This window comes from Notamacropus eugenii, chromosome 3 (genome assembly GCF_028372415.1).
Source record: "Notamacropus eugenii isolate mMacEug1 chromosome 3, mMacEug1.pri_v2, whole genome shotgun sequence".
NCBI lineage: Eukaryota > Metazoa > Chordata > Mammalia > Diprotodontia > Macropodidae > Notamacropus > Notamacropus eugenii.
In genome coordinates, this window is record NC_092874.1 from 260,143,530 (window position 1) to 260,156,872 (window position 13,343).

A 13,343-nucleotide genomic window follows, 5' to 3' on the forward strand; every position below is an offset into this window, starting at 1 on the left:
GTAGATGAAATCACAAATCCAGTTAAAAAATAAATGATGTAGGTTATTTCTGAGAAAAAACTTACCTTGTAAATCCTAAGCCTTGTCTTTTTTTTTTTTTCTGGAAAAAATGGAGAAAGTAGAAGGTACATTTTCTTAAGTGGAATCTCTTTGGAGACATATATGATATGGAAGATGGTAGGGAAACATGAGATAGAACTGTCTTCTCACTAACCATGCTCTTCCTTTGGACAGGTGATCTTCTTCAAATGTCAGATCCTGCTGCAGTTTCCTTTCCTCAGCTGTCATGAGTATATTGATCCATATTCCTATATTGCAAGCTGTATCAATGATCTTTGCAAGTAAGTGTGGTGGGATTTCAGAAATTGATATCAAATTGGTATCAAAATTCAGTTTTCTTCAACTAGTGAAGAAGAAATGTTCTTCAACATCCAAGCTATTTTCTAGCCTCTGTCAAGAAAAGAAAAAGGAGGAAAGCTATGAGAGGAAAGATATGATAGTATCCACTGGCTCTTGTCAATCTTGTTTACTTTTTTTAACCAAGTAAACTTGGTACATTCATTTATTCGTTCATTCATTTATTCATCAAATAAGCATTTGTTGTCTACTACATGTGGAACAAGCAGAACTCGAGAGAGGCAAAGTTTGGATAACACATCTCTTGCCAATGTATGGCTTATAGTTGAGTAACAACAACTATTGTATGCATTATTGCACTGTACATTCTTTAGAAAATATAGAACAAAAAATTTGTTTCAAGAAAGAGATGGTGTTAGGCAATTAAGAAAAAATAGGATTGCATCAGGTAAAGAAGGGCAGTGAGGACTTTGCAGATGAGTGGCATGGTGGATACTCTAAACTTGGAGTCAGGAATACCTGAATTTCAAACCCTGTTTCAGACATTCACTACCTGTGAGACTATGGACAAGTCACCTCATCTCTCTCGGTCTCAGTTTCCTCATCTGTAAAATGGAGATAATAATAGCACCTACCTCACAAGTTGTTGTGAGGATCAAATGAAATAGTATGTGTACAGTACTGTTCAGAATTCTACAATGTCCCTCCCTCAGTCCTCCACAAATTGCCTTGACTAAAGTTCAAAATTCTTACCTGACAACTTAAGACCTTTGCCTTTGACTATCTTACCAGTCTTTTCTTCCTGACTTTACCTCATTCTCCTCCCTTCCATGTACTTGATATTCCAGCCAAATTTGCTTCTTCATGGTGCTCCACATATGAGCTTTGCCTTTCCTATCTCCATGCATTTGCTCATATCATTCTTAGTGCCTGGAATTTTCTCCACTGCCCTGTCCATTGAGTTCCTCTGAAAGTCAACTCAACTGTCACATAGTGCATAAATCTTTCTCCAGTCTTCTCACCTGATAATGAACTTTTCTACTTTGGGCTCTTTGCACCCCTCTAAAATACTCATCATCTGTTATTTACCTACAGTATTTTACATATATGTATATGTAAATTATGTATACATACATATACATATATATATATACAAGGGCCAAGACTGTCTTATCTAAAACTTGTATCTTCCCTAGCCTCTAGCATAGTGTTCTTCACACAGTAGGCTCTTATATTCTCCTAATTTTTTCTTCTAGAGCTTCTTTTTAAAATAATAAAAAAAACCCTCTTGTTTCATTCCTTACAGGTAGTTATGTAATACTTATGAAAAGTGCTTTTTTTTTCTTTTTTGATTAAAGAGGCCATCCCTTGAATAACTTAAAGAAGCCTATTCATTGAATGGGTGTGGCTCGCTCAAAGTGAGAATGTGATAAGACCTTAGCCTGAAAGGGCCAGGGTCTCACATTGCATCCTGGGCCATCTCCAGTCATCTTGATAAATATCTGGTCTGCACACTTATGACTCAGGAGGAGAGGGTGAGGTTGGCAACTTTGCACAGCCTTCCCTCCCTCAGATCAAAGTCAGCTGCAAGTCATGGTGGATTAATGACTTAGAATATCATGAGCTGATGTTGCAAATCAGTATGAATATTTCCAGGATAATAATAGCGATCTGGGTTCCTGGGATCTCATCAATGCAAGCTTAAATTGTCTAAAGATGCTCTTTTTCATTTTGGGACTTAGTCTTAGTTTATTAGATTTTCTAAGGCCTCTCAGTTTGTCTGCCAAGTCATCATTTCTAATGAAACTCAGTTAATTGGACTATTTAAACTCCAGTCTCTGGTTACAATAATTCAGAATCCCATTCTGTCTGGGATGGTGACTTGACAATAGAGATGTTGAAAGTATTGAGGCCCATGAATACATACAACCTCCTTAATGCCATTCATTTGTAAGACTTTGCTCCTATTCTGTTTTATGTGTTTCATCTTTGAAAGACAAATATATCTGACAATGCTGATTTTATAGATTTTTGTTAAATTAATGTTTCAGGAATTAGCAAATAATTTCAGTTTGTCTATAATAGTCACACAATGCCACTCAAAGAGAGACAGTATGATATAGTGAATGGTCAGTTGGCCTGGGAACCAAGGTCTGTATTCACATCCTGTTGATGGCACATATCAGCTGTGTGACCCTGGCAAAAAACCCAAACCAACCAAACAAAAAACACCTTGTTCTGTCCTTGACCCTGTATGATTCCTTAAGACTAGGTAGCAGAATACGTACTGATATGAGTAGAAGAGGATTCCCGCACTGGGAGGTTCTTACTTCAATCAAATTATGGGTCCTGACCAAAATAAAAGTTAATAATAGTTTTAGTAATTTATAACTTCTAAAACTCAAAATTATATTTGAAGAGTCATCTTTTAAAATTTGAGAATTATTTGGAAGCTTTACAAAGTTCATGTCCCTAAGAAACAAATCATATCTTAATGAATTTTAAAGGATTATCTGAATGGTTTAGTTTAGCTTAATTTTATAGTACTGATGATTGCTCTAATAGATGAAACCTGATGGGGTAAAAATGGAACTTGTAAATGTTTTCCATTTACAGGTATTTTATTGAAATGGAACTTAGTCTGTTACACTGAAAACTAAGAAAATCTCAACAGATGTTAATTGTATAGTGAAAAAAAAAAACAAGGTTAGGGGCATGTATATCATTAGAAGAGATACCTCTTCCAACAGAAATGCATTCATAACCCCCCAAAAGGTCTAGATTTCAGAGGTTCATAACTTTTTTGTGTATATTTGTCTGGTTAAGTATGTCCATCTGGTAAAGTTTTTTGACCCCTTTTCAGAATAATGTTTTTAAATGCATAAAGTAAAATGCAAAGAATTAAACAGGAAGGCAATGATATCAAAATAAGCTTATCAGAATATTAACAAAAAAATAAACAATCTCACAGACTTCTGGTTAAGAATCTGTAGTGTAGATTGTAGAAAAACCCTACAGAGAAACAGTCATCCACATTCATCAGTCCAAGTATCTTATACTTGTGTATCTTCTACACTGAAATATACACTCTATAATAAAGAGAACACATCCTATCACCAATGATTATTGAAATTCCCACAGACTGTCAAGAAACAGTAGGAGAAACCCAGTGGCCTCAAAAGGTCAAAGGCTTGCTCACTGCCTATTCTTTGCACCTGATTCTGGTTCCTTTATATTTTCAGAACTAATGATGACCATACCTATTGCCGAGCTGCTACAGAGTATGCCAGAGCTTGTTCGCATGTTGGTTATCCTATTCAGGAGTGGAGAGATGACTTTCCAGCATGTGGTATGTTTTCTTCCTTTTCCAAGTTTGATATATTTGTGGATGTTTAGGTTTAGCCAAGGCTGAACTTTGACTAGGGTGGAGGCAATGGTTCTTTGTCTCAAGGCACTTACATTTAGAAAGTATTGGTAGCACTTAAGCAGCCTGGAAAGAACTAGAAAGTAGTTCAGAAGATTAGTTAGCTAAAATAGGAAGATACCAAATGGTTCTTACCTTCAGTAATGCTCTCACCCTGCCCCCTGCACCACCATGATTGCAACTTAAGTAAATGCCTTCCACATTCCACGTGATGCCATGCCATTTTTTCATCCTTTTCATGATGGCAAATTAAAACATGTTTTATGCCATTTGTCCTAAGTACAACAGCTCTTAGCTGCACTGTTTTGACCCAACAAGCTCTGAGTACTCAAAATTGACTCTGAGTGTGATCTGGCTATAGGAAATTAAAAATTAAAAAAAAATGTTGTTACACTGTACCTGATTATGATGTCTTTTCCTCTGAAAAAGTCAAGAATACAGTTGACTGACATGACCTCTGCTTGAATATTTCAGTTGATAAATGTGATGATAGTCTTATTCATCGGGATTGTATCAGCTGTTGTCCACCCACCTGCACTTTTGAAAAAGAGTGTCTTGGAAGCAATCTTCATTGTCTTGATGGATGTTACTGTCCTGATGGTAAGTGTTTCCATCAAATTAATACAACTTGGTGGAGTATAGAATGTTTGACCTCAAAGGAAAAAGGAAAGAATGATCTTGGTCTTCATTTGTGACTTATGGCTGCTGGAACAAAACTTACCAAAAGAGTTTTGGTCAACAATGTTTAGCAGAAGCTTCAATTTGCAAACTTCTCACTGAATTCAGGCACAAAGGTATTTTGGTAAATATTGAAAGTATTCTCACAGCAGAGAAACTTTTTTATTTGGGTATTTAAAGATATAATAATTGGAGTTGCATTTGTACTTTAAAATGAAAGTAAATTTGAGGTGAAAGTAGAATAGTAAAGCCAAATCTTTCATAATACTTTGATTTTTATTCCAGTTTTAACATTTACTTGCATATTTAATACATATTTATATATTTAACGATATTTTCTCCCATGCATTGTCTAACAAATAGTCAACTTTTGTCAGCTTTTGCAAAAAAATAGTTTTTTATAATTCATCCCCTACCCACAACTGCAGCACATTTGCTAATTTGGGAAAATATCTGATATCATCTAGCACCTACTTCCCCTTTGTGGTAATTATTGGAATCACAGATGTGGTACTCATTATGTCTCACTCTACCAATCCACATTCCCACTGGGATCCATAGGGATCAATGTCTACTACTATCCCTTGGGGTTTTCTCTACCCCAACCCATCTTTGAAGGCTCTTTTTTATGTTCAAACCAGTCATCCCATCATCTTTCTGTTTTTGGAATTCCTATCATGCTTATAATCTATATACTACATAATGTATTTCTCCCTAGATGTTTCATTCAGTTCAATAAACCCTTATATACAATCATAACTAACGTGTAATGGGATGCAGCATAATACAAAGAAAGAGTGCTAAATTTAGAGTTAGAAAGCCAGGATTTGAATCCCAGCTCTATTGCTTCCTCCCAGGGTAACTTTGGCCAAGTTATTTTATTTCTTTGGGCCCAAGCTCCTTATCTGCCAAACCAGGACATTAGATAAGATAATTTCAAATGCCCCTTTGTTTTCATCTCCCTTTCTTCTCCAGCACCCCCGCCCCCCCCCCCAAATCTTTTCCACCTTTATTTCTTATCTTCCTCTATTAGAATATAAGCTTCTTGAGAACAGGCACTGCTGTGCTTCTTTGTATTTGTACCACTCCATTTCCCCCCCTAACCCCCCAGTGCTGAGCATAGTGGCTGAAAGAAATAGTAAAAAGCTCAATGAATTCTTTTTCCTTCATTTTTCCAGCTCTAAATCTACCTATATTGCTTTGAAGTTTGCTAAGCACTTTATGTACATCCTATAGCTTGAGCTCAACAACATTCCTGTAAGGTAGAGACTAGAGGTTTTCTTATTCCCATTTTATATATGGAGGAAACCAAGGCTCAGAGTGGTAATGTGAATTTTCCAGGTCACACAGTTATTAAATGCTGTACATGGGATTCAATCCCTGATTTTCATGGCTCAAAGTCAAGTACTCTGTTCCTTATACCATACTGTTATCTCAACTATGCGGTAAATTCCTTGAGGTCAAACACTGAAAGTTATTAGCACTTTCCCTTGTCTTCCCCACAATACTTTACTCAGCACTTTTAAAGCACTCAATATGTTTGATTGAATAAAAGTTTGAAAAATGGATCCTGGAAATGGATATCACCAATTTCCAGGTCTTCCATTGACTCCCTGTGTGAGTGTGCTTTCATCTTCTGTATCTCAGTTTCTTCTTCATACTTTAAAGATCTATAGTTTCAGCACTCTTTATATTTCTATCAATCCTGATTTCTGTATAATCAATGAAAGTACCTATTAGGCACATTTTACACTGTGCTAAGTACCTACTATACAAATACAAAGGGACTTTCAAGGAGCTTGCTTTCTAATATGGTGAGAGACAACATATACAAGGGAGTGGTGGTGAGAGCGAGGGGTTCTGGCTTAAGAAATCACAGGGATCCTTAAAAAAACAGCTTGCAAGAAGAAAAATCCAACTGCTTTCCATATTATATGGAAGTAAGTATAGGAAATGATGAAGGGAATAGTTTCAGAAAAAAACCTGGAAAGACTTATATGAACTGATACAAAGTGAAGGGAGCAGAACTAGAACTTTGTACTCAGGAAAAGCAACATTGTAACGATAATCAACTGTGAAATATTTAGCTAATCCAGTCAGTACCATCATCCAGGACTATACCAAAGGACTCACGATGAAAAACATTATCTTCAGAGAGAGAACTGATGAATTCTGAATGCAGATTGAAGCACATTTTTTTCACTTTATTTTTTTTTTTACTTTTCTTACTGTTCTCCCATTGCAACATGGCTAATATGAAAATATGTTTTACATGATTTTATATGTCTAATAAATATCACATTTCTTATCTTTTTATTAGGTAGCAGAGAGGGTAGAAGGGGGGAGAGAATTTGGAAGTAAAATAAACATTTTTAAAAGTTAAAACTTAAAAAACATGCTTGTCGATGTAGTGATTGAAATATGACCATGTGATGCAGATACGGTATGAGGCAGAACTGGAATAATTTGTTCTTTATTTTAAGCACTATCTTTAAATATATACTTTCACACAGGCCTCATAATGGACAATGGAACTTGTGTAGCCTTGGAAAAGTGCCCATGTAGTTATCGTGGATTATCTTATTCAGTTGGTTCAATAATTGAACAAGAATGTTCTGAATGGTATGTCACTTTCTCTTTTTAATTGTTTCTAGTGGGAAACTCTCTACTCTCTATGTCATAACCAATCATGGGGCCTGTCTCCAACATGATCACACCTATTCACCCCCTCAACACTCCCCTTGTCTTGCCCTTTCCCTTTGTTGTGCAAAGTTCTCTATTTTCCCTTCTCTTCTGACCCTTGAATTCTCAGACACCAAGGATGGTAGCTGTTCAAGAGCCACTGGAAAAATTTGATCCCTATCCTGTCTCCCAGAATACCTCACAACTACCAAATGTGACCATCAGAGGGGAGGCTTTTTGTTAGGGAATGATCTGTGAGTTAGAGCCTTATCTCCATGCTTTCCACTTCGGGTGACTTACATGGAATGAGCAGAGATGTATCAATTATGATCTGGGTTGCAGATTTCATAACATTTTTCCTTCCATTTTTCCAAACTTTCATATTATTTTCAAAGTCACCACCATTCTTCCATTCACCCAGGTTTTCATAATCTCAAAGCCATCACCTTGACTTCTCACCCTACCTCATCCTATATACCCAGTCAGTTGCCAAATCTTGTCTGTTCTATCTCCATAATTTTCATATCTGTTCCATTTTGTCTATTCACATAGTGACCACCTAAGTTCATGTCCTCATCATCTTTATCCCATACTAATGCAATATATTGGCCTCTCTTCCTCAAGTCTCTTTCCCAAACGCAAGTCTGACCATATCATCCTCCTACTCAATAAACTCCAGTGATTTCCTATTGACTCTTCAATAGGATCAAATATTTCATTCTCATATCATCTTTTTCAGATTTCTATTTTGTGTATGTCTTATAAAGTGTATAATTATTGGTAGATTGCTATGCACATGTAATTTATAGATAAGTATATACATATTAAGGGTACATGATCAAAAACTTTTAATGGATGGGACGCAGGATCAAAAAACTTTGACAGCTACTGCTCTGGGTAATCAATTTTCTGAGTTTTTTTTAGCTTAGTTTCCTTAAAATTTATCAACATTCTTTTCTGTACATTAATCAATATAATATTTGAACAGATATTAACACAATATTCTGCATTTTGTCTCACTTAGCGTTTGTGTTGGTGGAACTTGGAATTGCACAAAGTTTGATTGTCCAGGTAATCTTGTAGTTATATCTTTTCCATTGAGCAATTTTCTCTAAAAATAGAAAAAGAATGAACTCTAAGGAGTGAACTCTAAGTACTGATTTTGTGGAAACACATTGAATGAATTTATGTATAGTCTGCCCCAATGGACAAAAGGGCAAATTGTTGTGACGATCTGTAAGAAAGTATGCCAGAGTTGAAAAATGTATTATAAACCAGAAATCAGGATACAACTAGGGAACATTAGTTAAATGAAATATTTCACCTGGTTCTCTAACAACATATTAAAAAGTTGTGGTGGGTTGTAAAATATAATAAGAGCAATGGGAAATATATCATTTAATGAATTAAAAAATAAAATTGGACTGAATAATTTGGGAATTTGTTCCAGAAACTTGTCAAAAACAGCTAACATCAATTAAGCTACTGCACAGTTAACCTTTTGATAATCAAGTTTTCTGAGTATTCTATCCTGAGCTGATTTGTTTTTATTCTCTCTGTCTCCCTTTTTATTTCTAGTTGAGTGTTCAGTGGTTGGTGATTCTCATTTCACAACTTTTGATGGTCGACATTATACCTTTTTTGGTGTCTGCCAGTACATTCTTGTGAAAGGGACTGGGAAAGATAAATTCACAATCACTCTACAGCAGGCTCCTTGTGATGAGGTAAGAAAGACAATCTTAATTAAAAATCAAAATGACTCTGCTATTTGAAGATTTCAGATGACAAGTCATGAAACCCAACCCTGGTAACAAAAGTCAATGGAAGTTTTTTCTTGACTAAATGAGTAACATAATGAAACAAATCCACATGGCACAAATAATTATATTTTTTCTTTATAAAAGTGATTTCTGTCATACTTAGTTTTTTTGAGTCTTTCATGCATGGTTACATAAGGAAAATAAGTATTTGGTTACATTAGAACAGGTGTCTTAAAGAGATAAATTCTTTTGATGACAGGATTGAATAAATTTAGTGTATTACCAAATGGGTGAGGCATTTCTTAATATACTAGAACATTTATTTTGTATAGAGTTTCTTGAATTAATAAATATATGAATAATTTATAGTGGAAGAAACTGAGGCCATTTGTCAAGCTCTCTAAATCTGATCATGTCAGATTCTGACTTTGTATCCTTAGTGTTTTGCACAGTGCCTGAAACATTAAAAAATGCTTGTGGACTTATAGTGCTAACACTTAATCTGGCTTAATTTAATATCAAGTGTTCAAAATAGCAATAAAAGATCACATTTATGATAAATGTGCACTCGTATTTACATGGTGATTTATAGTTTACAGCATGATAGTATTATCTCATTAGATTCTCAGAAAAATCCTATGCATTTGAGTTTTGCCATTTAAAAAATGCATGTCAGGAAGTTATATCTATTTCAGAGGTTTCAATGTTAATAATCTTTCATTTTTTGTTTTCTTTTGGCTATCGTGTGTATGTGTATGTGTATGTGTATGTGTGTGTGTGTGTGTGTGTGTGTGTGCATTTAATGTATCACCTGCATGCAATTTGAAATGTGTCTGACTTCAATGCACTTTATGTACAAAAGGAAATCTTATGCAGGCACTTAAGAAAAATTCCTTATTTTCACATTGTATACTGAAGATGCTCCTGTACATTTTTGTCAATTCTTTTTCTTATTTTTGTTTTTATCCGTTTTCTATTTTGCGTTTAGAACCTTGACTGGGCCTGCCTGCAATCAGTAGCACTACTTCTTGAGGATGATTTTAATAAACAAGTGATCCTTAATAGAGGAGGTGAAATTCTCACCGGTCCGAATCAGGGTTTTAATTTGAATGGTAAGGAACACTCTTTATGTTTTTGATTGAGATCTTGTTTTTATATCCCCTTGGTTTCCCTCCCACCTCATAGAACCATCCTTTGCTGTTGTTTACCTTTCATTCTGGAAGAGGACCATGACTTGGGGAAGGTGATGCCATGATTTGGAAGTGAATTGGATTTAAGTGAGGCAGGTTGTGCAATATCACCAGTCTCACTTTCTCCTCCTGAGCCATCTGGGTCCAATGGCAAGATATAGATCAAGATATATGGAGGGGGCCCAGCTAGAGCCATCCCTTAAAACAAAGAATAAGGAAGAAAAGAAAGATTCAGCACAATTCATGAATATATCAGTCAAGTCTGATAGTCTATGTAGTGCCTCATAGCCATAGCCCCCCACCTCTGCAAAGAAGCGAGAGAGATGCATTCTCATACCTTTTCCGCAGGGTCAGACTTGATCATTATGATTACATGATAAAATTGTGATAAAATTCAATTCTTTATTATTGCTTCCATTTACATTGTGGTAGTAACGGTATACAGAGTCACCCAAAGGTCTTGGGACAATTTTAAGCTATTAAAACTTAATACCTTCAAAGCTCCTTAAAACTGTGCTAAGACTTTTGGGGACATCCTATATATTATTTCCTATTTTTGTTTTACTCCAATTTTCATCATTTCATAGAAGAGGAATGCTCTTAATGATCATTTTTCTCATGATAAAGTCTTGGAGAGTGGCTTTGTGTACTGAGTATGAAAAACCTAGGCAGCTAGGTAGTGTAGTGGAAAGAGTGCCAGACTTGTCCTCAGAAAGACCAGAGTTCAAATCTGGACTCAGAGACTTATCTCATTGAGTTGTTGTGAAGGTCAGAGGACATAATATTTGTAAAGTATCTGGCACATAGTAGGTGTAGTATAAATGTATATTAACATTATCCAGGCTAGACACACCAGGGTATTAGTGAGAATGGAAAGAGTGGGTCACAGATAAGAGAGACAGAAAATGGAAAAGACTTGGTTGCATACCTGGGCTTTGTCCACTCTCCTCTTTGCTTCTGTCATCCCCTCCTAACCTTCCACATTATTACTTCTTACTTAGTGATTTTCACAATATTTGGGGGTTTGTAACAATGTTAAATGATGATGGGAGTTCAATACACATTTTGCTATTCTTGCTAAAAAACTATTTGAGGAAAAAAAAATCTTGAGAACCAATGTATTACCCCTTATGGAAGCTCCTACCCTTTCAGGAAGCCTTCTGTAACTGTCTATCCCACAGGAGTCTCCCTTGTTTCGAAATTAGTAAAGTATCTAATGTCCATACCATTCCTTTATTTATCTAACGTTTTATGTGGGCATGCCTTGTCTACCCAAATAGACTGTAGACACCGAGGATCCAATTGGGTACAACAGAAGGGACACTGACCCTGGAGTCTGCAATGACTCAGGTTCTGATCCTTGCCTTTGGGCAAGTCACTTAAGCTGAGGCATCTATAAATTGAAGAGATTGACCTAGATAGCCACCGAGGACCCTTCCAAATTTAGATCTGTGGTCAGGGACATCATATTCTGTATTTTTGATTCCTTACAGCATCTGACAGAAAATTACCACTACAGTTCACATTCAATAATATTTGTATAAATATAATATGGCAGGGGAATCATGTGAGAAGGATGAGTTGAAAGTGACTGCAGAGTTTTGAGCTCAAGGGACTTTGAAAGTGAAAGTACCAGTTACCAAGTCAGGAGGTAAATGAATACTATAGAAAGAAGGGTGGTGAGGTATGTGTTGAGCATGTTGAAATTGTATTGAGGTGTTGGCAAGACATTCCAGAGGAGATGCCCAGCAGGCAACTGGAGACCCTGCACTAGGACTTGGGGAAAAGAAGTAACAAGATATAAATACATAATATATATTATATTATATATGTTATGTAACAAGGTATAAATATATAATAAATATAAAAAAGCAGCTTATAGGTAACATTTAAAGATATGAGAATGACTGAGATCTTTAAGGAAAGGCCTTATGGGGAGAGCAAAAGTCAGTTGGCAAACATTTATTAAGCGACTGTTATTTGCTGGGACTGAGCTGGGCATACAAAGACATAAACGAACTATCCTTGCTCTCAAGGAACTTACATTTTGTCATGGGACATAAAATATACACATAAAAATACGTAAAATGCAAAGTAAATGCAAGATAGCTTCAGGAAGAGCTGGGTGGCTCAGTGGATGGAGTGCCAGGCTTTGAGTCAGAAAGGCATGAGTATAAATCTGACCTCAGACACTGCCTGCATGACCCTGGATAAGTCACTTAACCCTGTTTGCCTCAGTTTTTCTCATCTATAAAACGAGCTGAAGACGGAAATGGCAACTACTCCAGTATCTCTGCTAAGAAAAACCCCAAATGGAGTCACAAAAAGAGTTGAACACACCTGGAAAATGACAGATCAACAACAGTAAACTTCGTGAGAAGAGAAAAAGGCAAAGTCCCTATTTAGGGACTGCCGGAGGAAGAGGCACTCTGTATAGTTGCAAGAAGGCTGGCCTTCAGAGTCATGAGGGCTTGGGTTCAGGTCTTACCCCTAACACATATGTGCTGAGAGATGATTACCATGCTACCTCTTTGTTCAGTGTCCCAGGCAAATCTCTCAGAGGGTAGGTTGTTCAGCAACACAATGAGTGAATACTTCCCCATCTGCCTCCCCATCTCAAAAAAAAAGAGAAAGAACATCCAGAGATGGAAATAGAAGAGAAGTAGAAGGAAAATTATATAGTTTAGGGTCATAGAAGCCATGGACATGAAAGCACTTTTTATATTTATAGTTAGTACAAATTCAAGAGTATAAGCTACACTTGGCCTTATGTTTATGCGGTAATGAGTTGCTGAAAATTGAGTACAAATTGTTTTTTTTCTTAATGGAATTATACCTTAATGCACTAGAAGAATTTATTATTTAAAGAATAATCACCCCTTAATTTTCTGCCAATAAATCTGAATGTCCATGTACTTTGTTACAAATAGGGGTTGGTTATTTTTTTTTTTAAATAGTTCTCTCAGTCTGGGGGAGATAAAGATATAATTCTCACTACTCAAATACAGTCTGGGCTGGTCCAGAGAGTGCAATATTATCTCAGCAAATTTTGGGATTAACATTAAGCCTGTTAATAGACATCAGTTAAACAGATTCACAGAATTCACAAAATCACAGAAATTGAGAATTGGAAGAATTGGTAGAAGCCAACTAGTCAAACTCAAACCCATAAGACATCCCATTATAATTTTTGTTTTTGTTCAGTCATATCTAGCTCTTCATGAATGTATTTGATGTTTTCTTGACAAAGAT

General features: G+C 36.0%; 1 protein-coding gene across 1 annotated transcript in view; it reads left to right on the forward strand.

Moving 5' to 3' along the window:
- Positions 1-13,343, forward strand: part of OTOGL (otogelin like) — a 203,458-nt gene that overhangs the window by 43,811 nt on the left and 146,304 nt on the right. Inside the window, exons 7-13 of the mRNA XM_072650594.1 lie at positions 235-341; positions 3,600-3,706; positions 4,256-4,381; positions 6,973-7,081; positions 8,166-8,212; positions 8,720-8,865; positions 9,890-10,013. Coding sequence (XP_072506695.1) covers positions 235-341; positions 3,600-3,706; positions 4,256-4,381; positions 6,973-7,081; positions 8,166-8,212; positions 8,720-8,865; positions 9,890-10,013 — 766 coding nt within the window. The remainder of the gene's footprint in view (positions 1-234; positions 342-3,599; positions 3,707-4,255; positions 4,382-6,972; positions 7,082-8,165; positions 8,213-8,719; positions 8,866-9,889; positions 10,014-13,343) is intronic.